The 26502-nt window shown below is 34.5% G+C and overlaps 2 protein-coding genes across 2 annotated transcripts; both read right to left on the bottom strand.

Moving 5' to 3' along the window:
* Positions 1–8565: 8565 nt before the first annotated feature.
* LOC100852997 (G-type lectin S-receptor-like serine/threonine-protein kinase At1g11330) lies at positions 8566–12076 on the bottom strand. Its single transcript, XM_010648574.3, has 7 exons — positions 10670–12076; positions 10342–10449; positions 10057–10253; positions 9765–9975; positions 9392–9629; positions 9150–9297; positions 8566–9040 (listed from the first exon to the last, which is right to left on the bottom strand). The coding sequence occupies exons 1-7, from the start codon at positions 11946–11948 to the stop codon at positions 8741–8743; spliced, it is 2481 nt and encodes an 826-aa protein (XP_010646876.1). The 5' UTR covers positions 11949–12076; the 3' UTR covers positions 8566–8740.
* Positions 12077–20992: 8916 nt separating this feature from the next.
* LOC100266824 (G-type lectin S-receptor-like serine/threonine-protein kinase At1g11330) lies at positions 20993–24453 on the bottom strand. The gene is made up of 7 exons (XM_010648575.3): positions 23063–24453; positions 22735–22842; positions 22450–22646; positions 22158–22368; positions 21785–22022; positions 21543–21690; positions 20993–21431 (listed from the first exon to the last, which is right to left on the bottom strand). Exons 1-7 carry the CDS (start codon positions 24339–24341, stop codon positions 21132–21134), a joined length of 2481 nt encoding a protein of 826 aa, XP_010646877.1. The 5' UTR covers positions 24342–24453; the 3' UTR covers positions 20993–21131.
* Between the last annotated feature and the right edge of the window lie 2049 nt (positions 24454–26502).

Here is a 26502-nt window from a genome sequence, read left to right on the forward strand (position 1 = left end):
CTTGGGCACGTAGAGTCGTCTCCCTTTGGTGTAGAGTAAGTCGTCCTCCACCCAAAACCGCTTGGTCTTCCCTTCATGAGCCAGGGCGATGAGGCTCTTAGACACTGGATCATGTTTCAGTCCTTCCCTTAGAAGATCTATTATGTCTCCTTGGGGCTGACTCGTCATAGACGCTAGCTCGGCTTTGCGGCTTAGGGCGTCGGCCACATGATTAGCACTTCCCGGCTTATACTCCAGCGTATAGTCGAACTCGGCCAGGAAGTCTTGCCACCTAGCTTGTTTAGGACTCAGCTTCTTCTGTGTCTGGAAGTAGCTAGTGGCCACATTGTCGGTCTTCACTATGAAGTGAGACCCTAGCAAATAGTGCCTCCAGGTGCGCAAGCAGTGAACGATAGCGGTCATCTCCTTTTCTTGCACCGTGTAACGCCTCTCTGCGTCGTTTAGCTTGCGACTCTCAAATGCAATTGGGTGTCTTTCTTGCATAAGGACTCCCCCAATAGCGAAGTCTGAGGCATCTGTGTGTACCTCAAAGACCTTGGTGTGGTCGGGTAGTGCCAACACTAGCTCCTCAGTCACAGCCTTCTTCAGGTCCTCAAAGGCTTGTTGGCACCTTTCATCCCATTCCCATGCCTTATTCTTCTTCAGAAGATCAGTGAGTGGAGCGGCCCTTGCCGAATAACCCTTTATGAACCGCCGATAGTAATTAACTAAACCAAGGAAAGATCTGAGTTGAGGTACCTTGGTTGGTGGATCCCATTCTTGGATGGCCTTCACCTTGCTATCATCCATCATCAGCTTGCCATCTCTGATGCGATGCCCAAGGAAACTCACTTCCTCCTTAGCAAACGAACACTTCTCCTTCTTCACGTATAGCTCGTTCTGCCTCAAGATCTTAAAGACCTTCCTCAAGTGCTCTACGTGCTCCTTTAGAGTGTTACTATAGATGACTATGTCATCCAAGTACACCACCACGAACTTGTCCAAGTATGGGTGGAAGATCTTGTTCATGAGGGTGCAAAACGTTGCTGGGGCATTGGTGAGTCCGAAAGGCATTACTAAGAACTCATATGAGCCATACCTGGTCACACATGTAGTCTTCGGCTCATCTCCCTCCGCAATCCTGACTTGGTAGTAGCCTGACCTTAAGTCCAGCTTCGTGAAGTACCTTGCCCTTCCAAGTTGATCGAACAAGTCAGCAATGAGCGGGATGGGATACTTGTTCTTCACCGTCACCTTGTTGAGTGCCCGGTAATCTATGCACATTCGTAGGGACCCATCATGTTTTTTCTGAAATAGAACCGGCGCGCCATAAGGAGCCTTGGATGGTTGGATGAACCCCGCATCTAGCAACTCCTTGAGTTGTCTCCTTAGCTCCTCCAACTCGGGTGGTGCCATCCTATATGGCCCCATAGCAGGGGGCTTGGCTCCCGGCTCCAGCTCAATCTTGTGATCTTCCTCTCTCCTAGGAGGAAGTCTCTTGGGCAACTCGGGCGGCATAACGTCCTTGAACTCATCAAGGACCCCCTCGATTTCTCTAGGCATGGGTTCTCCCGACCCATCATCCTTTTCTTCCTTTAGGGTGGCGAGGTAGGTCACCTCTTCCCTCTTTAACCCCTTCTTTACTTGCATAGCGGATAACATAGGGGTCTTGAGCGTACCTTCATTGACCGTAGGGACCATGCATGGCTTCTCCTCCTCTAGGATAGCCATTGAGCGTAGGAAAGGTAGTGGCACGGCCTTGACCTTCTGTAGGAAGTCCATTCCTAGCACCATCTTGAAGTCATCCATGGGTGCCACTGTGAAGTCGACCCTTCCTTCCCACGAGCCGATGTGCATAGTCACCCCGCGAGCTACTCCATGTGATGGCTTGGCGGCTGAATTGACTGCCTTGAGCCATCCTCCTTCCTTGGATGCTTGGAGCTCCAACCTTCTTGCCTCATCCTCCGAGACAAAGTTGTGAGTGGCACCTGTGTCCACCAGGGCCTTGGTGGCCTTCCCATTCACAAGGGCCTCCACATACATCAGCCCTTTGCTTTGAGGCGTCTTAGGCATCGGCTTGGCCTTAAGGGCATTTAAGAGCTGCAACGATCCCATCTTAGCATCGCCTTCTTGCTCCTTTTCCTCGATCATAGCATTTAAGGCCTTCCTCTTAGGGCAGTCCCGTGCCCAGTGCGGACCATCGCACAGGAAGCAATTGGTCCTGGGCGTGAACTCCTTTCGCTTGTCCTTGCCTTTGCCATCCTTGCCACTAGGGCCTTTGCTTGATCCTTCCTTAGAGGTATGGCCTTGCGACCTCTTGTCTCCCCCACCTTTGGCCTGGTTACCCTTGGATGGTGGCTTGGGCTTGGAGGAGTCTCCCCTTCTATAATCTACTAAGGACTCGGCTACTGCCATGGCCGTGGCTAGGTCTTGGACACCACGTCTCCTCAACTCTTGCTCGGCCCAGCTTTGCAAGTTGTCCATGAAGTTGAACAGTAGCTCCTCCTCAGCCATGTTAGGTATCTCAAGCATAAGAGTAGAGAATTCTTTGACATACTCACGGATCGAGCCCGTGTGCTTGAGACGCTTCAAACTCTTCCTTGCTAGGTAAGCCACGTCTTCGGGATAGAATTGCCTCTTGATTTCTCTCTTAAAGGCATCCCATGTGTCTATGGTGCACGTCCCTCTCTCTATGTCGGCAAATCGTCGACGCCACCATAGAGTAGCATTATCAGTGAGGTAAAGGGTCGCGGTGCGTACCTTAGTGGCTTCATCCGTTAATGCAATTGCCTCAAAGTAACGCTCCATGTGCCACAAGAAGTTATCTAGCTCCTTGGCATCCCTCTTGCCACTGAACGTGTGTGGCTTGGGCACCTCCACCCTTGGTGCCTCATGAGTGGCCATGACTCGTGCTGATACAGCGGTCTTATAGATGGCCAACTCTTGTCGAATCTCTTGGTCTCGGGCCTCCACTCGTGCAGTCAAGGCCTCCATCCTTGACTCCACACTAGCGAACATGCTCATGACCTTGTCTTGGAAGGACATGAACTCCTCGTGTGACACCGGCTGAACTTGCGAGACCAGCACCCCCTCGCGAAGGTCTTGGATCTGCTCCCTTAGATCCTCTAAGCCCTTCTCCATGCCTTGCTCGATCAAGTCCACCCCTTCCCGGGTGTCTGCCATGGCTAGCTCCACCTTGGCTAACCTTGCCTCCATGTTGGCAACAACATCACGAGATGTATCCTTCTTACCTCTGCCCCTGCCCCGTGTAGTAGGCTCGGTCTCCCTCCCACGGGTTTGTTCGCTAGTCTCCTCCACGTTAGAGCCCGACATGCTTCCCTTATGCCCGCTTCGTAGCCACGCTCTGATACCACTTGTCACGGACTTAGTCGTTCACTAAGCTCGTGCGGCACTTAGACAAGCCAAGACGCTTGATCTTGCTAAGTCAGCCTTGCTCCCCAATGCTTAGCTTGCTAGGCTAAGACACTTGCAACTCAAAAGCTTAAGAAGCTTGGTAGGCAACTCCTTAAAGAATGGAAGCTTTATTATCTCAAGAAAGCCTTTACAAGTGCTTGGATGCTCACTTGCTTGGTGCCTTGGCCAAATGAGGCCCTCACCTATTTATAGGCACCAATGGAACTCTCTAGAACCTTGGAGGGTTCCTTACAATTCATGAATATTCTAGAATGTCCTACACTATTCTAGAATATTCAAGAGTCTTCTAGAATGTCCTACACTATTCTAGAATATTCAAGAGACTTCTAGAATGTCCTACACTATTCTAGAATATTCAAGAGACTTCTAGATTTCTCTAGAAAGCTTTGGACCCTTCTCATGCCTTCTACCATAGTGTAGAGTTGTGTGGACTTCTCTAGGCATTTCTAGAACCTTCCACACTCTTCCCACTAGTGGCTAAGTGTAGATGTCTCCAAGGGTCTCTAGAAGCTTCTCTCCTCCTATATAAGCCATGGGGAGGGTCATTGAAGCATCTTGTGACACTAAGCCCAAAGTCCATCACTTATGATACACATTAGGAAATGGAATACTTCAAATCAAAATACAAATCTAAAATCCCTAATCCAAAGAAATCAAAACCTAACCAACTCAAAGTTCCCAATCAAAACCCTAGATTAATAACTAGGCACTTGTAAATCCTCAAGACATTGGCAAATAATGGTAACAGAATTGATGAGGAGTGTCAATAAGTGAAGAAAGGAGAGGATGATAGCATCATAAATGGTTAGAGGGTGATGGCAAGAGGTAGTGTCGACATAATAAGGCTGTGGTTGGAGGCATGGCGACAATGACTATGGCATGATAGTGTCAAAACATAAGAGATGGTAGAAAAGGTGCAAGGAAGAAAAAGATAGAGAAAGGAAGAGAAAGGGGAGAAGAGTGACAATATGACAATGAAGATAGCGGTGGTCGTGGATATGATGGTCTTGAAAGAGTTTTTTATTTTTATTTTAATTTTTTAAAAAGAATTCATATATAGCTCTAAGTTTTGAGTAAAAATTCTATATCCTTGATTTGAAACTTCCAAAAATTTTGAACTTTGTTCATGATAGAGGATCACGTTTTCTTAAAGTATTAAGAAGATCATTGAGGAGCACATGGTATTGAGAAATTCACTAAGAAACACATGGTGTTGAGGAGCCCACTAAGGACTATGTGGTACCAAATCGTGATTACGAGATCATATTTATATTTTGAGATATAAGTCGTCTTAAAAAGTAATGATCACCATGTAAACATGTGAAAAGGGTCAAAAACAAATTTAGGGGTCTACATGACTACACCTATTTTCTTTATTATCAACAATTTTAAGGTCATCAAGATAATACCAATCCATAGCTTCCTTAGTGAAGATAATACCAATCCATGGAACTAAACCGATATGGTTGATTTCCATTCCAAATGAAATTTTAAGAATATGCAGATCATCAATTTTGCATAACAAGGTTCTAAAATCTAAAAGGTGTTAATGTAGCATTTGAAGCACTTGTTGACCACATAATCTTCTTTGCCCATTCAAAAACTAGAATATTACCATCTTTAGATATGGTCACAAGACACAACTGGCCATTCAAAACTAGAATATTATCATCTTCAGATATGGTCACAAGACACACAACCCCATAAGAATCATTGAGGGTAGAAGTGAAACTTAGGTTTGTTAAAAAGTCAATCAATGTGCCAAATCTAATATGAGACCAGATTAAGAATTTTTAACCAAATAAAACCTTACGAGTTCCCATGAGATATCAAATAAAAAACTTAAAGTGAAGCTTCCTAATGAAGAATTATTAAACACATCCACCACAAAGTTCAAGTTGTACATGACAATTTAATAAATCACCACAACACCAACCAATAATCAATGGAAAAAGTGCGGTGGTTCGATGACATAGTTTTGAAAGGGAAAATTGTGTTTTGGACTTTGGACCCAAAAATTAAGATTTGGCTCATAAAAATTGCTTAATTGATGGGAGTGATATAAAATATGAAAATATCAATATACCCTCCATTTATAAATAAAGTTGTATATTTTTTTTTAATAATTATTCTGAAAATTTATTATTATTCTAAAAATATATCATTTAAAAAAAAATAATTTTGACATATTTTTAGTTATTTTTTTACATACATAATTTTAAAAATATATATTTTTCAAGATGTTTGATATTTAAATAATAATAATAATATTTTATTTATTTATTTATTTATTTTAAAATGGTGTATTTTTTTCAAATCATTAAATTAAATTAAATTTTAGTAAGGTTTACAAAAGTAATAAAATAGAAATTAATATTTTTCTACTCTTTTTTTTTTTTATAGTCAATAAAAATTATTTTAAAAAAGATAAAAAATTAATATACTTCTTCTCAATTTTTATATTTTTTTTAGGTTTTAGATTTAAATGATGAATTTATATGTAATAAAGTTTAATTCTTGGCACCAAATACGTGCAAATCACAATTGTCCCGTTTTGAAATTGGAAGGAAGGAGTAGGTGGCATTTAATGCCTTACCCAACAAAACCTGACACCACTAAGCTAATCCCCAGGACTATTTTTAATTTTAATTCACATATTTATGAAGATGACGAGAAGCCGGCTGGGTTGCGGGAGCACAAAAGTGGAAAAAGCCGGCTGGGTTGCGGGAGCATAAAAGCCGGCTGGTGTATTTACTTACTAAGGTGGAGTGGTGGCGTACAACTCTAGTCCATGCTAAATATTTCTATATAATTGAGATTTTATGGTACTTACCAAGGTTTGATAATTGAGATTTTCGTATTAATGAAAGTATGACAGTGACTTATAACCTATATATTTCTATGTAATTAATAGTGCATCAACCTTGAATGTTTCCTTGCATAAGAAAGAAAGGCATTCACGCCTTTCTTAAAAATGTTGGATTGTTTATTTTTAGAGGTAATTTGAAAAATCATTTGTTTTAGCTCTTGTCACATCTTTGCAATGCAACTAATGGTTAAGATTTTATTGATAAAAATATCAGTAATTACGATATTCATAAAATATTATAAAAATTTTTAAATATTAAAAAAACTTTAAAATATTATATAAGAAGTAAAAAATAAATATTTAAAAGTTATTTTTGATAAAAAAAAATTTAATACATATAATTTATCATAATAATATCCTCTATATCAATAAAAAATAAAAAATTATTATTATGATAGCATGTCTAATTTTAAAATATATTTAATATTAAAATTATGATCCATTATAAATTATATCAAATAAATAACAATATATATAAAAAAATTAATGTTCATATTTTTATATTTAATAAATATATAGATTATATAAAACAAAAAAACCTCTTAAGAAAATTATGTTTTTATATAATAAATTAAATCAAATATAAAAATGAAATAATTAGAATTAATTTATTTAATAATAAAAAAATTGGTGCAATATCAGTAAAATGTCCTGAAATATAAATATGAAAAAAATCAACAAATTGATATATCAAGATCCATGGATATTAGATATATCAATGATACATTCAGATATTTTAAATCCCTACCAAATTAAACAATGCATGCATGACCATATGTATAAATAGTAATACTTGATTACAAAGGTGGTGTGGTGGTGTACTAACTCTAGTCCATAAATGGGATTGGGCCACTCCTTCTTCCTTCACGACAATGGAACTGAATTGATTTTATGGCAAGGTTTGGCAACTGAGATTTTCGTATTAATGGAAGAATGAGAGTGACTTATAGCCTAGATATTTCTAAATAATTAATAGTGTATCAACTTTAAATGTTTCAATAGAATGTTGGATTGTTTATTTTTACAAATCATTTGAAAAATCACATCTTTGAAATGATGGGCAACCAATAGTTAGAACTTAGGACTCACCACCCAGTAATGGCTAGTTAAAACGCAATATTGATTTATGGGTCAAACTATGACGCGAAAACAACCATTTGCCACCATATTTCTGAATGACTGCAAGTGAGATTGCAGGAGCACAAAAGTGGAAAAATCCGAAGATCTGCATTATAATCTTGTTGTGCATGGGTCATATAAGGTTAGCTAGTATTCAATATTTAGGATTAATTTCACTCACCTCTATTTTGACTAAATTAAGGATAAAAATATCGGTTTTAACATATATATTGAGAAATATTAATGAATATTTTGATACAAAATATCGATATGACGAAAATTGATTAAAACTCTTGAAAATATTTAAAAATGATATAATAAGTAATAATAGATATTTTAATAGAAAATGATATATGTATAATATAATTTATTATATTTGATAATAATATCGTATGTACCAATAAAAAAATATGAATTTAATAAACTTATATTTATTATTAAATTATATTAAATATTATTTGATAATAATATTGTGATGATTGATTATAATATGTTTAATTTTAAAATATATTTAATATTAAAATTATGTTCCATTTAATTCAATTGTATTAAATGATATAAAATAAATTATGATATATGTATAATTTTTAAATATTTAATTAATATTAATATTAAAAAGAAATATGAAGAAAAATTATGATAATATTTTTATATTTTTGTAATCAATTAAATGAAATTTTTTATTTAATTATTTAAATGATGACTTTTATATATATATATCCATATGGATGTATGCATGTATTAATAAGGGGTGAACTTGCCCCCGTGGTTGGGTAAGGTTATTGTAAACCTCTTGTTTGAGGTTTAAATCCCCCATCTTTAATCCTTGATTAAATATATTTAATTCTCATATGTCTGGAATTTCATTATATATCTCCCTAGTAGGTTTGAAATTTCATTGATAGAGAAGGTAATTAATGAAATTTCAAACTTATAGGGGAGGCGAGTGAAAATAAAAAAAGTTTGAAATTTTATCATACACCTCCTATATTTTGAGTGAAAGAAAAGGAAAGATTAAAAATTAAAAATTAAAAATTAAAAAAAAAAGATAGGTGTTTAATGAAATTTCTAACTTATGGGGGCTATACATATTTAGCCAAAACCTCAAGGACCTAAATGAAATTAACTCAAAACATTTAATATTAACTTTACTATAGAGGAAAAACAAAAGAAAGATACTTTATATATATGCATTGCTTTAATTTACTAAAAATTACAATAACTTCATAAGATAATTAAAGGCAAGTTTATATTTTTAGGAATCTCAACTAGAGTTCTTGAGTTGAATAATATACTAGAGGAAGAAATGATCAAACATTAATATTGCAGCATGACATGCTAGCGGCCCTCAATCATGGTAATACTGACTTTGTTTAGAGAACACTTCTTATAGGAGGACTCTGTATTTATGCCACTCCGCATTTCAGTAAATGCAGGTTGCTTTGGGGGTGGAAGATGTGCGATTTCACTACAAATCATTCCCACAACAGTTGAAATGGATGGCCTGTCTTTAGCCAATTCCTGTACACATAACAGTCCCACATGTATGCATCTCAATATCTCCTCTTGGAAGCATGCTTCTAATATACTTCCATCTATTAATGTTTCCATGTTATCTTCCTTCCACAGTTTCCATGCCTGAAAATATTCACACCATAAATGTAAACTTGAGTCCAACAATATTTACTAGAAGGCAATCATGGAGTTTTACATGATTGAGGTGATGAAGAATATATATGGTACTTACATATCCCAAAAGGGTAAAATACTCCTCATGGTAAAAGCTACTATTCTTTCTCCCACTCACAATCTCTAACAAAAGTACTCCAAAGCTGAAGACATCTGATTTTTCTGAAAATCGTCCTTCCATTGCATACTCGGGAGACATATAGCCACTACATTTGGTCGTTGACATAGATGTAAATAATGGGAGATCAATTAGGTAATTAATTTAAGGGAAATTGGACTAGGTACGGATTAGATACTTACTATGTTCCAACAACCCTTTTAGTATTGGCTTGATCTTGATCGCTTCCAAATATTCTGGCCATACCAAAATCTGAAATTTTAGGATTCAAGTCTTCATCCAATAAAATATTACCTGCCTTGAGGTCTCTATGGATAATTCGTAATCTAGAATCTCTGTGAAGGTAAAGAAGGCCTCGGCCAATTCCTTCAATAATCTTGAACCGTGTCCTCCAATCTAATAACTGCCGTTTGACAGGATCTGAATGAATGACACCACAGGGAAAAACCAAAATATTAAAGACAATTAATAATTCGTACAAAAATAGAGTTTTATTCTGTGGATATAATTTGTCATGACTGATGATAAATAGTGGGGGCAATTGTATGATCTAACCAAAGAGAGAAGCATCCAAGCTCTTATTCGGCATGAACTCGTAGATCAACATCTTCTCGTCTCCTTCAATGCAGCAGCCAATTAGTCTAACAAGATTCCTGTGTTGGAGTTTAGAAATCACCACCACCTCATTCATAAACTCTTCTAGCCCTTGTGTAGATGCTCTTGAAAGTCTTTTCACTGCTATGTCTTGTCCTTCTGCCAATTTTCCCTGCAACAAGAAGCAAATTAGTAACTCATTGTTCAACACATACATTACCTCACAAAGGTCTAGAGGAACAGGCATCATTACTCTGTATACAGGACCAAAACCACCCTGTCCCAGCTTATTGGCCTCATGGAAATTGTTTGTTGCAGTTGAAAGCTTATTAAAATCGATCAGTGGCAGCTCTTCAAGTTTGACTTGATTCACACCGTCTCCAGGGACACTGGGATCAGAAAATTTTCCTCTGTTGAAGGATAATATCTCTTCAATTTTCCCCTTCTTTGCTGATTCAGAACATGGTTGTGAGTCATTTCTGGAAAATAACTTGAAACATATCCTAGCACGCTAAACTATTGTACATTAGCAGATTACCTCTTTGTTTGGCAATCCACCTCCTTAAGAAGTAAGTGCAGAGGGCAATGGCAATTGTCCCTATAATCACTGTAACAATAACAATTACTCTCGCGCCTCTCTTTCTATCTGTAAATCAAGACAAGAATTAAACTGACTACAAATTTTAATATCAGATTACAAATTCTACATCTCTTCAGAATTTAAAAATTTATGATAATGAAAATGGCTGTAAAAAAAATTACAAAAATGTAAATAAGAAACATAGACTAGAATGTAATAAACGTGAGGACTGGATTACAGGGAGAGATGGGGAGCAAGACGGGTAAAGGCAGCTAGAATATATTACCTTGTTTTATTTCTGAATGTGCAACGCGGATGAAAAGATGTGCCCCTGTGCTAGACAGTTTTTGTATGTCGATTAAATCTCCACTCCACCACATACACCCGATGCCTGTATGATATGAATAAGCTATACAGGAACAATTCCTCAAGCATTGCTGTCTGCAATCATCTTCAAGAGCATATGACTGCTCTGCAAAGTCTGGCACTTTCATGTTTGTTAACTTGAGAAACCCATCTACTTTGGCCTCTTCACTGCCATTTTTGGTTCTCTCACATTGCAATGGCGTCTTCCTCACACATCCACCAGTCCAATTCCCTCTATTCCATTCCTGTGTATGCTTTGGCTCATACCCTTTCAAACAGCTACAAATTGGTGAGTCCCTCGAGTTGCAGTGTCCAAATGGCCCGCACTTGCCATAAATTTCACACTCATTCTCCTTGGTCTTCCATACTCTTTCCCAATCCTCATTCCTTTTATCCCTGGATGTTTCCACTAGTATTCCTTCAGGAGTCAAGACATAGGCATAGAAGAAACCTGAATCCGGGTAAGCAAAAGTTATATAAACGGTACCTTCTTTATCATCAACAATATTAAGCCCATCAAGAGTAATCCATTTCACGTCTACTCCCGTCAAGATCTGACCATCCCATGGACCACTACGCCAATATGGCCGACTTCCATTCCAGATGAAAACTTGAGGGATGTTTAGAGGTTCAACTCCTGCAGTGAAGCTTCCCATGGATGGATCCGAGGAAGATTTCCATGATGTCAGTACTTTTCTCACACCCGTACGTGTGTTAGTACTAATTTTCATCTGTGGCACAAATGAGTGAGAAGGGTTTTGCAAACTCTCCCATACGCTCACCCCGTTGTTATCTCGCAGAACAAGATTTCCAGAATCCTGAAGCTGGGCACTTGAATTGACTCCTGCGGGGTTTGAAACATTGGATGACCACAGAATCTCCTTCCGGCCATTTAAAACTTGAATATTACCATCTTCAGATATGGTGAGAACACCGGAAGAATCATTGAGGGGTCTGTCCCTGTTGGCTACCCATATGATAGTGAGCAGTGAAGTGGTGTTGTACCAGATTCCAACATACCGATTACTTGAACCATCAAGGCTAAAGAAACCCAGTTTGAAAACCCTTCCACTGGAGACTATAGTTTCAGGGTCTTTGATGAAGTGGGTGGATGTAATGGTGTCTATGGCAGAACAGCCGAACACAAACCAAAAACAGGTAAGTAAGAGAGACACAGGTCTCACACTTGGCCTTCTCATGGTAACCAAAAACAACTCTCACACTTCGGTGAAATGCTTGCTAGTTCATGTATAATGTTCTCATCAGCAAAGTCATAAGGAAGGAATTAATGGCGTTCACATTTTGTCAGAGAGAAAATGTGAAGCATACCCCGGTAACAACGTCTTCCGAAGTCTTTGCTTATATAAAGGAGACAAAGTTTGACAGAGAGAAAATGTGAAGCATGCCCCGGTAACAACGTCTTCCGAAGTCTTTGATTGAAACCTTTTTTTTCCATGGATTTTGATCGAATATAATTACATTGAGCTAAATTCAAACCAATTAATATAATCAATTTAATAAAAAATCATTTTTTATTGTTATTAAATAGATTATTATGTCATATCATGTTATTTGCTGAATAATTAGATATTGTCCGAGTTTTCCTTTTAATTTGAATATTACTCCTGTCATGTTTGAATTGATCTATTTAAGGGCATTTTGATAAATAACATAAAGCTTTGGCTATTTGATTCATTATAGCTGATATCTGTAATTGCATGAATTAGCTGTATCAACAATAATGAATGCTGGTAGAAAACATCCACCGGCTAGAGTCTGGGAATGATTCCCGTTCTCTCAGAATTTTTGAGGGACCAAATGAGGAGACTTTAATTTACTAAAAAATAAAGTCAAGAAAATGGACAACTCAGAAAGGACAAAATGAAAGACCCTACTCTAAAGTCGTACCAGATTTTTTTGGAAGGGCTTGGAGACCCAGGTTGTGTAGAACAGTAGAAGTAGTTCAGTTCTGTGCGCGTAATTAAGGACTCTTGGATGGACTTTGACCTTTCAAAGAAAATCAATGTGAACTAACCACAAATTTCAAACAAAGTTGATCCTTTTTATCATCAGAAATTTTAAAAAATTAGCTGTACCAGCTTAAGTGGGCCACAATTTGTCCTTTTTTTTTTTTCCTAATTTAGGTTTTGTAAATATTTTTTTTAAATTAATAATTTAATATTATTATTCTCACAAGAAATGATTATTATATTATTTTTATTTCATAAAAATTCTTATTTGTCTCCTAAAACATTAATATAAAAATGTTATTTTATATAATATTTATTAAAAATAATAAATGACATAGAAATGGTTATACAATGAAGGCTAACAAGAAGGGTAGTGAAAGTAAGAAAGCAAGATGTTTAAAATTATTATAAAATATAAGAATTTATAGTATTATATATATGAATTGTGAATGATCTTTTTGTGACTTTCTATAAAAGGGATACTCTAATGAAAATTCATTTAATTTTCTTTTTGAACACTCGTATTATTCTCTTGTCCTTTTATTCTTTTTCATTTATTTTATAACACTTTATCAACATGCTCTAATGATAATTTGAAACATTATCTATATTTTTCATGACTTCTACATCAAATATTACAAGAAGGTATGTCGTAATATAATTTTCTTTGATTATAATTATGCATTATCGTATGTTATTCAATTACTTAAATTTTTAATTGTTCATATCTTGAAGTTATGTAAAGTAAATGTTAGAACTCTTACTCTTGAAGCAATATGAAAAATATTATATTTATACATAGCCAAAAGCTATGCAATTATCATTATTTATAACCAAAAGTTATGAACAATGAAAGGCTATGTAAAAAGTTTGTGTTATTATATAACCAAAAGCTATATATTATTATTATTCATAATCAAACGTGATGAATATAAGAATATTAAACTCATATAACTTGAAGCTATTTATCACAAATTAAAATTATATATAGTCAAAAGCCGGGTAATTATTACTCGTGGTAAACTCATATAGCCAGAAACTTATTATTCATAACTAGAAGTTATGAAACTATACATAACCAAAAGCCATGTAATTATTATTTATAACCATAAATTATAAAATTATACATAGTTAGAAGCTATGGAATTATTATTTATAACCATAAATTATGGAAAGATTGTTTTTTTATATATGCTATTTGTTAGAAAAATTAGGTTAATCCAACCTATGGTAATCACCTTAAAAGGGGGGCGAAAATGGTGATAGTCTCTTTTTGCAAATTAAACTATGTGAATGTAAGAGACAAATATATGCAAGTATATAATAAAACAATATAAAGACAATTGCATATAAAGTAAAAGAGTAGGGAAGAGAGAATGCAAACACAAGATTTTATAGTGGTTCGGTGCAACCCGACCTACATCCACTCTCCTCTAACTTCAATCCCAAGCTTGAGGTTCCACTAATTCAAAACTTCCAAATCAAGCCTTCAAGCACACAATTGGATTATGGTTCCAATCCACCCTCTTGGACTTTTGGCTCCAATCACCCTTTACAATCCTCAAGAGATACCCCACTTTTGAACAACCTTTCAAGTGATACCCAACACTTGAGAATCTTTCTCTCAAAGATATACAAATAATTGATCTCACAGAATCCTAGTACAAAAACTTTAAGCTCAAATGATACAAGAAAACTAGGATTGAATGGTGCACTAAAGATATGCAAGTTTTAGAACAATGGTGCACTTAAAAACACTATTCCAAGGCTCAAATATTTTCAAGAAAGGTTTGGGAAGGTTGAGTTCTTCAACAATGAAGATTTTGAGTCTTTTTATAGAAGAAAAAAAAACAAACTAGCCGTTGGGGGTTCGACCGGTCAAGCTAGGAGTCGACCAATTAACTAGCCATTAACATTTAATGCTTGGCAGGAAACCGTTGGACCTCGACCAAACCTTGACCGGATCTTGACTGGACCTCGACCGGACCTTGACCGGATCTCAACCGGTTGAGGTATGGGTCGACCGGTTCCTCATCCAGTTGAACAACCATTCTGGAAGAGAGATAAGGTTTTTTGCACCCCTCGATCGGTTGAGTTGACGATCGAGCGGTTCCTCATCTGGTTTAACCGGTTGAGCCGTTTTTTGCTCAACAACCAAATTTTTTCAACTTAAAACATTTTAAACAAGTTTGAAAAACATTTGATACAAGGTTTTAGTTGAAAACATGAAATCATATAATTTTAAAATATTTAAAACAAAATAACTCTTGGATAATTTTGGTGTATAAGTAAAAAATGTAATGCATGAAAATTCTAGTGCACCAACAACCTTACAAAGAGATCTTTATGAAGCTTGGGTCTTGAAAAACACTTCTCTTTGAAGTGGTCTTCTTCTTCATGATTTCTCATTGATTTGATTTGTCTTTGTGATTACCACTTTGGAAATCGTCTTACCTAATCACACTTGAAATATAATCATTAGTTCTAAATCTTGTTTTGTTATAATCAAAACCGAGATTAACTAAACCTTGGTTTCACACTATTTATTATTGAAAATTGAAAATAATAATAATAAAGATTTGCATGATAGGATATTCTTGCAGAAAGTTTCAATATCTATTGTGACAATGAATTGCTTAGATCGGTTCCTTATGAATCGAACAGAAACTCCTACTCTTCTTTCATTAAATAGGCCCAATTTAAAACCCAACCTTTCCTCTTTTATCATTTTGCAAAAGCCCAAATAAAAACCCAAGCCTTCCATTAAATGGTATTAGATGCGAAAGCCCAACCAATCTAAACACTACTTAAAGTGCGTTTGGGAGTGATCTAGGAAATGTTTTTAGCATTTTTAATACTTGAATGATAAAAATTTTCAAGTATTAAAAATATTAAAAGTGTTTCCTAGAATCAGTACCAAACGAACTCTTAATGTGGTTGCACCATGATTCCACACACATGGTTTGACTGTGTTATCAATATAAGGGCCTATTTTTTCTTATCACCTAAAGGATTTGATTGATGGATTTGAACTCTAGATCTTTAGTTGAGCAAAAGACATGGACCACCACTCGACTATGTGCACTTCATTATTTAAAATGAAAAAAAGAAAAAGAAAAAAGATCTATATTTTTCTAAGAAGATTTATAATATTAAATAAAAATAATATAATATCTTCTAAAATTATAAAATTAGTTAAAATTGAGTAATTAAATTTTATGTCATTTTGAATATATTCACATTTAAATATTATACATATTTCATTTATTAATATATTTATACTTATATTTGATAATATCAAAGATAAAAAATTAATATTTTTATATATTTTAATTTTTTAAAATTTTAATTTTAATAATATATAAATGATATATTTATGACATCATCGATTTGATAGCAATTCAACCATCGGTAAACATGAACCAATAACTTTTTCGGTTCAATGACCGATAAGAAAACATTGCTCTTTGAATGGATAAGATTAAATAATATTATTATTATATATCTTGTGGCCAATATTGAATAGAAAAAATAAATAAATTATAGAATCCATAATATGTAGGGAATAAAATACATAAAAAAGGTTAAATATTATTATTATTATTTATCTTGTGGCGGATATTAAAATAGATAAAAAGACTCAAACCGGTTCTTATCTAGGTAAAGTAACTTCTTACCAACTAGGCAAATTAATGTTAATGAAAAATTTGCTTAAGGTTTATTATTATGCAAGCCAAATTGTACTTCAAGTTTTTCTTTATCTATCATTTATATTTCAAGTTTATATGACTAATCTACTTCTACACTTGAAAAGTAGAATGACATGTTGCATAGATTATCATTTTAATAAGACAAATTTATCGTCGTTAAGAAGAGAAAAGCTAGTTCTCGAACAACGACGTGATATTGTTTTGTGGTAATCAATATAAACTAGAAATTCAAAAGATTATTCATTTGTATAGACTTACAAATCAACTACCAAATATTTTCACTGATGCAAAGAAAGTGACAATCATTTTTATCGATTGAGAACATTCCAGTATGGATTAATGTCCTTGAAGGGCAATTAAATAATGAGTTTAACGTACGTCTGATGCGTTGTAGAGTCGTTGGCTCAAAAGATTCATTCCCCATAAGAGGAAACTAGGAATGATATATAAAAAGTTAACACTCTTGAAAAAGTTGCATCTAAAATGAGTTATTAAAATGATTGATCAATTTTAAGTGACCCTTAAAAAGTCATAGTTTAAACAAATAGCCCCCATGAGAGGCATATATTATATAATTAGCTCTTGAAATGTTATAAATACATAATAATGATAAGATCTCAATCAACTACTTAGCTACTTACATAAGAAAAATAGGATCAAAATACTTTTACTATTGATAATATATTTTCTTTTAAAGTGGTCAACTGGAAAGAAACAATCCAAATACTATGGATTCTTGGTAATTCTTGATCCCTAGTTATTTGAAGTTTTGTTACTATTATCTACTTTAAGACACATCTATATAGAGTGGTGTTTTATTTTTTATTAAACAAAAAAAATTAAAATATTTGATTTTTTTTATTCAGATAAAAGTAACCTGTTAATATCAATCAATATAATTAAACTGAACTTAGTGATAATAAATTCACTCTAGTTATATTGGTTAACATAAACATATTACTTTTAATCGAATAAAGAAAATAAAATATTTTACCATTTTTTATTCGGCTAAAAAAACAAATACCACCTTAATGACATTTTTCCTTTTTTTGAACTCATTTACCCATTGGTGATAATATTTAGAGAAAGTTTTTGATACAGACTTTAGAAAAAATAATAATAAAAAAACTCAAATTTATAATATCTAAATTTAATTAGGATTTTATATAGTATTTATCCTTCTCTCCATCATTCAAATTTGATTACTATTTAATAATTATGTTGAGTAACTTGATCATAGCTAGAAGTAGTTCCGTTCTCTTGGATGGACTTTACCTTTCAAAGAAAATCAATGTGAATTAACAACACTGATTTCAAAGAAAGTTGATCTTTTTCATCATGAGAAATTTTAAAAAATGAGCTGAATTATATTGGGGTGAGTCGTTGGGAAATTTCCTGTTCCTGCTCAAGTGGGCGACAATTTGTCTTTCTTCATTTTTATTTTTATTTTTTTTCTAATTTGGGCTCTGTCAATATTTTTTTTTTAAAAAAAAATTAATAATTTAATATTCTTATTCTCACAAGAAATCATTACTATATTATTTTTATTTTATAAAAATTCTTATTTTTCACCTTAACATTAATTTAAGAATGTTATTTTATATAATATTTATTCAAATAATAAATTTGATAGAAGTGGTTATATAGTGTAAGTAAGAAAGCAAGAAAGCCCGATGTTAAAATTTTCAAATTTAAGGACAGTTTTTAAAAATTATTTTTTATTATTTTATAAAATAAAAATCTATTTAAAAATCTAAAATATTTTTAAAAAATAATTAAAGGATATTATTTAAAAACATCATGTTTTTGTTATTAAAAATAGAATTTTATTTCTTTTTATAATAATTTACGTATTGGAATGACTATGGCATATTTGATCTTTCATCATCAAATTTTAGAAAAATATCCTTGTGACACACATGGTGGTTACTGTGCATTAATTATTGGACATTCTTTCCGTCTTTTAGACTATTTTTTCAAATTCTCTAAAAACTGTCCATTCTCTTTCTAATCCCGACCAACTTTCACTTTCTTAAAAAGCCCAATTAGGTCTTGGGCAGAGAAAATCGCCACCCGTTCATGCACCTTGAGATAGCCTTAATCCTAAGTCCTATTTTAAGTATGTATTCTTGGACTTTGATTTTTAAAACGTTGATTAAAAGGATTCCATGTATGATATTTTTGGGCTAAAGAACTACCCGTTGACGTGATATCGCTTTGCTCATTCTTAATTCAGAAACTAAGAAACACGTTCATGCATGCAGTCTTCCCATTGTAAGCTGCACCAGTTCCAACTTCCACATGACTGATTTGACTTTTTATATACGTATGATTTCCTTCTAATTAAAGGTCCGCCCACAACCAACTACCCATTATTAGAGTATCATTATTATAATAGATTTTCTTTCTATTTTAAATTCTTCTAATTAATTATAATTTTCTATTTTTGTGTTTTGAGTAGATTATTTCCTATTTTTGTGTTTTAAGTTTGTTCATATATATTCATTCTTAATTAATGAAAAAGTCGAGTCATTATTTTTTAATAATTCTCTCTCTACTTTCACATGACATCAAAGCCTAATCTTCTTGGGTGTATTTTCTTTTTCTTTTTTTCCCCGAAAAACTAGAAGAACTCTACAACCACTCTCCTCAATGACTTCACTCTCAAGATCCTCACCATCCATTCCTTACAATCAATCTCTCCAATATCACCAAATTGGCATCCACCAATTATCTCACATGGAGCCTTCAAATCCAATCTCTTCTTGAAGGTTATGATTTTCATCACTTCATTGATGACACTCATGCTCCACCACCACCCACCGTTACCATCACTGGTGTTGCATCCCCAAATCCGACATACACAACCTGGAAGCGTTAGGATCGTCTCATCTTTAGCGCTCTCCTTGGTGCTATCTCCGTTTGACTACAACCGCTTATTGCCCGCACCACCACTTCCCTTGATGCATGACAAACCTTAGCCAATATCTATGTCAAACCATTTCGTAGTCATATTAAACAATTGAAGGAACAATTACAGCGGTGTACCAAAGGCTCTCTAACTTATTGGACTTACGCTTTTGCCACTGTTGTATGTCTCATCAACTGTATGCCCACACCCACACTATATCTCTCATCTTCTTTTGACAAACTTTTTGAGTATCCACCCAACTATACTAAACTTCGGGTGTTCGGTTGCTTATGTTATCTGTGGTTTCGTCTTTATTCTCAACATAAACTTGACTCTTGTTCCACTCATTGTGTTTTTCTTGGTTACTCTTTAACACAAAGTGCTTATATTGTCTATCTTGATTATCATCCAATTTCCTCAGTAAATCGACTTGCCAAGGCTCTTACTAAACCTCTTCCACAAAGCCACTTCCAAGAATTACAGGTCAAGATTGACGTCTCCTTTGGAGCTCCATCTTGAGGGGGCATATTAGAGAATTCATTATAATGTATTTTCTTTTTATTTTTAAATTCTTCTAATTAGTTGTAATTTCCTATTTTTGTTGTAATCCCCTAATTTTAGGATTGTTTCCTATTTTTGTGTTTTAGGTAGATTATTTCCTATTTTTGTGTTTTAGGTTTGTATATATATATTCGTGTTTAATCAATAAAAAAGTCAAGCCATTGTTTCTTAATAATCCCCTCTCTACTTCAACCCCATGTTCATTATAAAGATGATTTGATCGTCACAACACCAATTCCATTAATTATTGGGAATAGGACGGTGGCTGGACGTGGTTTTGAAATTGGAAGGGAGGAGTAGGTGGCATTTAATGTCTTACCCAACAAATCAAACCAGACACCACCAAGCTAATCCCAAGTCTAGTTTTAATTTTAATTTAGATAGACAAAAGTAGTGTGAATCAGTAGTGGAGTCATCACCATGGAAGCGGTATAATAATCTTGTGCATGGGTCCATATCAAGGTTAGCTAGTATGAAGCATTAAATATTAACATCACTATCCATATGTTTAGCACATGAAAATGAGGTGTTTGGTATGGGAAAATGAAGGGTTAGAAGGAACATTTTTATACATTTTCTCTTTCATTCTCTTATTTGAATAACTTAAATGACGGTGAAAATTATTTCTCCAGTAATTCATCTTATCTAGGAGGTATTTAAGTTTTTAGTGTAAGTTATTTTTAAAATTTTTAAAACTAAACACTTCTAGATAAGTTGCTTTTAAAAATGATTTTTTATTTTGATTTTGTAAAAAACACAAATTATGAATTCAATTTATATAATATAAACTAAATTTAATTCACATTTTTAAATCTTTTTCTTTTTTTCCTCAGCTCGTTTCTATCCCCTTCCTCCTCACCCTCTTCATCACATCAGCAGCATGGCCTGCCCAACTACCCTCACTGCTGCTGCACGCTTCATGCAGACGGCATCAAGCTCTCAGCTGGGGGTCCCCTACCCTCTCTAAAAATGTAATCCAAAGCCAAGAAAAATCCACTCCCCCCTTGAGGACCTAAATGAAATTAACTTAAAAGCATTTAATATTAACTTTATTATAGGGGAAAAACGAAGGAAAGATACTTGATATGCATTGCTTTACTGAAAATTACAATAACTTCATAAGATAATTAAAGGTAAGTTTATATTTTTAGGGATCTCAACTAGAGTTCTTGAGTTGAATAATATACTAGAGAAAAAAAGGATCAAACATTAATATTGCAACACGGCATGCTAGCGACCCTCAATCATGGTAATGCTGACTTTGTTTAGGGAACACTTTTTATCGGAGGATTCTATATCTATGCCACTCCGCATCTCAGTAAATGCAGGTTGCTTTGGGGGTGGAAGATGTGCGATTTCACTACAAATCATTCCCACAACAGTTGAAACGGATGGTCTGTCTTTAGCCAATTCTTGTACACATAACAGTCCCACATGTATGCATCTCAATATCTCCTCTTGGAAGCATGCTTCTAATATACTTCCATCTATTAATGTTTTCATGTTGTCTTCCTTCCACAGTTTCCATGCCTGAAAATATTCACACACCATAAATGTAAACTTGAGTCCAACAATATTCACTGGAAGGCAATCATGGAGTTTTACATGACTGAGGTGATGAAGAATATATATGGTACTTACATATCCCAAAAGGGTAAAATACTCCTCATGGTAAAAACTACTATTCTTTCTCCCACTCACAATCTCTAACAAAAGTACTCCAAAGCTGAAGACATCTGATTTTTCTGAAAATCGTCCTTCCATTGCATACTCGGGAGACATATAGCCACTACATTTGGTCGTCAACATAGATGTAAACAATGGGAGAGCAATTAGGTAATTAATTTAAGGGAAGTTGGACTAGGTATGGATTAGATACTTACTATGTTCCAACAACCCTTTTAGTATTGGCTTGATCTTGATTGCTTCCAAATATTCTGGCCATACCAAAATCTGAAATTTTAGGATTCAAGTCTTCATCCAATAAAATATTACTTGCCTTGAGGTCTCTATGGATAATTCGTAATCTAGAATCTCTGTGAAGGTAAAGAAGGCCTCGGCCAATTCCTTCAATAATCTTGAACCGTGTCCTCCAATCTAAAATCTGTCGCTTGACAGGATCTGAATGAATGACATCACAGGGAAAAACCAAAATATTAGAGACAATTAATAATTTGTACAAAAATAGAGTTTTATTTTGTGGATATAATTTGTCATGACTGATGATAAATAGTGAGGGCAATTGTATGATCTAACCAAAGAGAGAAGCATCCAAGCTCTTATTCGGCATGAACTCGTAGATCAACATCTTCTCGTCTCCTTCAATGCAGCAGCCAATTAGTCTAACAAGATTCCTGTGTTGGAGTTTAGAAATCACCACCACCTCATTCATAAATTCTTCTAGCCCTTGTGTAGATGCTCTTGAAAGTCTTTTCACTGCTATGTCTTGTCCTTCTGCCAATTTTCCCTGGAACAAGAAGCAAATTAGTAACTCGTTGTTCAACACATACATTACCTCACAAAGGTCTAGGGGAACAGGCATTATTACTCTGTATACAGGACCAAAACCACCCTGCCCCAGCTTATTGGCCTCATGGAAATTGTTTGTTGCAGTTGCAAGCTTATTAAAATCGATGAGTGGCAGCTCTTCAAGTTTGACTTGATTCACACCGTCTCCAGGGACACTGGGATCAGAAAATTTTCCTCTGTTGAAGGATAATAACTCTTCGATTTTCCCCTTCTTTGCTGATTCAGAACATGGTTGTGAGTAATTTCTGGAAAATAACTTGAAACATATCCTAGCACACTAAACTATTGTACATGAGCAGATTACCTCTTTGTCTGGCAATCCACCTCCTTAAGAAGTAAGTGCAGAGGGCAATGGCAATTGTCCCTATAATCACTGTAACAATAACAATTACTCTCGCGTCTCTCTTTCTATCTGTAAATAAAGACAAGAATTAAACTGACTACAAATTTCAATATCAGATTACAAATTCTACATCTCTTCAGAATTTAAAAATTTATGATAATGAAAATGGCTGTAAAAAAAAATACAAAAATGCAAATAAGAAACATGGACTAGAATGTAATAAACGTGAGGACTGGATTACAGGGAGAGATGGGGAGCAAGACGGGTAAAGGCAGCTAGAATATATTACCTTGTTTTAGTTCTGAATGTGCAACGCGGATGAAAAGATTTGCCCCTGTGCTAGACAGTTTTTGTATGTCGATTAAATCTCCACTCCACCACATACACCCGATGCCTGTATAATATGAATAAGCAATACAGGAACAATTCCTCAAGCATTGCTGTCTGCAATCATCTTCAAGAGCATATGACTGCTCTGCAAAGTCTGGCACTTTCATGTTTGTTAACTTGAGAAACCCATCTACTTTGGCCTCTTCACTGCCATTTTTGGTTCTCTCACATTGCAATGGCGTCTTCCTCACACATCCACCAGTCCAATTCCCTCTATTCCATTCCTGTGTATGCTTTGGCTCATACCCTTTCAAACAGCTACAAATTGGTGAGTCCCTCGAGTTGCAGTGTCCAAATGGCCCGCACTTGCCATAAATTTCACACTCATTCTCCTTGGTCGTCCATACTCTTTCCCAATCCTCATTCCTTTTATCCCTGGATGTTTCCACTAGTATTCCTTCAGGAGTCAAGACATAGGCATAGAAGAAACCTGACTCTGGGTGAGCAAAAGTTACATAAACGGTACCTTCTTTATCATCAACAATATTAAGCCCATCAAGAGTAATCCATTTCACGTCTACTCCCGTCAAGATCTGACCATCCCATGGACCACTACGCCAATATGGCCGACTTCCATTCCAGATGAAAACTTGAGGGATGTTTAGAGGTTCAACTCCAGCAGTGAAGCTTCCCATGGATGGATCCGAGGAAGATTTCCATGATGTCAGTACTTTTCTCACACGCGTACGTGTGTTAGTGCTAATTTTCATCTGTGGCACAAATGAGTGAGAAGGGTTTTGCAAACTCTCCCATACGCTCACCCCGTTCTTATCTCGCAGAACAAGATTTCCAGAATCCTGAAGCTGGGCACTTGAATTGACAGCTGCGGGGTTTGAAACATTGGATGACCACAGAATCTCCTTCCGGCCATTCAAAACTTGAATATTACCATCTTCAGATATGGTGAGAACACCGGAAGAATCATTGAGGGGTCTGTCCTTGTTGGCTACCCATATGATAGTGAGCAGTGAAGTGGTGTTGTACCAGATTCCAACGTACCGATTACTGGAACCATCGAGGCTAAAGAAACCCAGTTTGAAAACCCTTCCACTGGAGACTATAGTTTCAGGATCTTTGATGAAGTGCGTGGATGTAATGGTGTCTATGGCAGAACAGCCGAACACAAACCAAAAACAGGTAAGTAAGAGAGACACAGCTTTCTTACTTGGCCTTCTCATGGTAACCAAAAACAACTCTCACACTTCGGTGATGTGCTTGCTAGTTCATGTATAATGTTCTGATCAGCAAAGTCATAAGGAAGGATTTATTGGCGTTCACATTTTGTCAGAGAGAAAATGTGAAGCATGCCCCGCTAAGAACGTCTTCCGAAGTCTTTGCTTATATAAAGGAGACAAAGTTTGACATGATTGATTGAAAGCATTTTTTTTTTTTTATGGATTTTGATGGAATATAATTACATTTGAGCTAAATTCAAACCAATTAATAAACAAATTATTTTTTATCGTTATTAAATAGATTATTATGTCATATCATGTTATCTGCTGAATAATTAGATCTTGTCCGAGTTTTCCCTTTTAATTTGAATATTACTCGGGTCATGTTTGAATTGATCTATTTAAGGGCATTTTGATAAAAAACATAAAGCTTTGGCTATTTGATTCATTATAGCTGATATCTGTAATTGCATGAATTAGCTGTATCAACAATAATGAATGCTGGAAGAAAACATCACCGGCTAGAGTCTGGGAATGATTCACGTTCTCTCAGAATTTTTTAGTGGACCAAATGAAGAGACTTTAATTTACTAAATAAGAAGAGTTTTAACAAAAGTCAAGAATGTGGACAACTCAGAAAGACAAAATGAAAGACCCTACCCTAAAGTCGTACCAGATTTTTTGGAAGGGCTTAGAGACCTAGGTTGTGTAGAACATTAGGAAGTAGTTCAGTTCTGTGCACGTAATTAAGGACTCTTGGATGGACTTGAACTTTCAAAGAAAATCAATGTGAACTAACCACAAATTCAAACAAAGTTTATCCTTTTTATCATGAGAAATTTTAAAAAATTAGCTGTCCCATCTTAAGTGGGCCACAATTTGTCCTTTTTTTTTTTTTTTTCTAATTTAGGTTTTGTAAATATTTTTTTTAAATTAATAATTTAATAATATTATTCAGAAATGATTATTATATTATTTTTATTTCATAAAAATTCTTATTTCTCACCTAAACATTAATATAAAAATATTATTTTTTATTAAAAAGAATAAATGACATAGAAATGGTTCTACAGAAGGTGGAGAAGAAGGGTAGTGAAAGTAAAAAAGCAGGAAAACAAGATGTTTAAAATTATTATAAAATATAAGAATTTATAGTATTATGAGAATTTGTGAATGATGTCGTGGGACTTTTTATATAAAAGGGATATCCTTAATAAAAATTTATTTAGTTCTTTTTTTGAGCACTCATATTATTCTCTTGTCCTTTTATTCTTTTCATTCATTTTATAACACTTTATCAATATGCTCTAACAATAATTTGAAACATTATCTATATTTTTCATGATTTCTACATCAAATATTACAAGAAGGTATGTCGTAATATAATTTTCTTTGATTATAATTATGCATTATCGTATGCTATTCAATTACTTAATTTTTTAATTGTTCATACCCAGAAGTTATATAAAGTAAATGATAGAACTCTTATAACCAAAAGCAATATGAAAAATATTATATTTATACATAGCCAAAAGCTATGCATTTATCATTATTTATAACCAAAAGTTATGAACAATGAAAGGCTATGTAAAAAGTTTGTGTTATTATATAACCAATAAACATATATCATTATTATTCATAATCAAAAGTTATGAATATAAGAATATTAAACTCATATAACTTGAAGCTATATATCACAAATTAAAATTATATATAGTCAAAAGCCAGGTAATTATTACTCATGGTAAGCTCATATAGCCAGAAACTTATCATTCATAACTAAGTTATGAAACTATTCATAACCAAAAGCCATGTAATTATTATTTATAACCAAAAATTATAAAGTTATACATAGCTAGAAGCTATGGAATTATTATTTATAACCAAAAATTATGGAAAGATTGTTTTTTTTATATATGTTATTTGTTAGAAAAATTAGGTTAATCCAACCTATGGTAATCACCCTAGAGGGGGGTGAAAAGGGTGATAGTCTCTTTTTGTAAATTTAAACTATGTGAATATAAGAAACAAATATATGCAAGTATATAATAAAACAATATAAAGACAATTACATATAAAGTAAAAGAGTAGGGAAGAGAGAATGCAAATACAAGATTTTATAGTGGTTCAACCCAACCCAACCTACATTCACTCTTCTCTAACT

This window comes from Vitis vinifera, chromosome 10 (genome assembly GCF_030704535.1).
Source record: "Vitis vinifera cultivar Pinot Noir 40024 chromosome 10, ASM3070453v1".
Lineage (NCBI taxonomy): Eukaryota > Viridiplantae > Streptophyta > Magnoliopsida > Vitales > Vitaceae > Vitis > Vitis vinifera.

Coding starts and splice junctions, on each gene's coding strand:
- LOC100852997 (XM_010648574.3), bottom strand. CDS start 11,948: ATGAGAAGGCCAAGTGTGAGACCTGTGTCTCTCTTACTTACCTGTTTT. Junction 9,630..9,764: donor CTTGGATGCTTCTCTCTTTG/GTTAGATCATAC, acceptor TCATTCATTCAG/ATCCTGTCAAACGGCAGTTA. Junction 9,041..9,149: donor ATTTTACCCTTTTGGGATAT/GTAAGTACCATA, acceptor GAATATTTTCAG/GCATGGAAACTGTGGAAGGA.
- LOC100266824 (XM_010648575.3), bottom strand. CDS start 24,341: ATGAGAAGGCCAAGTAAGAAAGCTGTGTCTCTCTTACTTACCTGTTTT. Junction 22,647..22,734: donor GTGGATTGCCAGACAAAGAG/GTAATCTGCTCA, acceptor GTTCTGAATCAG/CAAAGAAGGGGAAAATCGAA. Junction 22,023..22,157: donor CTTGGATGCTTCTCTCTTTG/GTTAGATCATAC, acceptor TCATTCATTCAG/ATCCTGTCAAGCGACAGATT.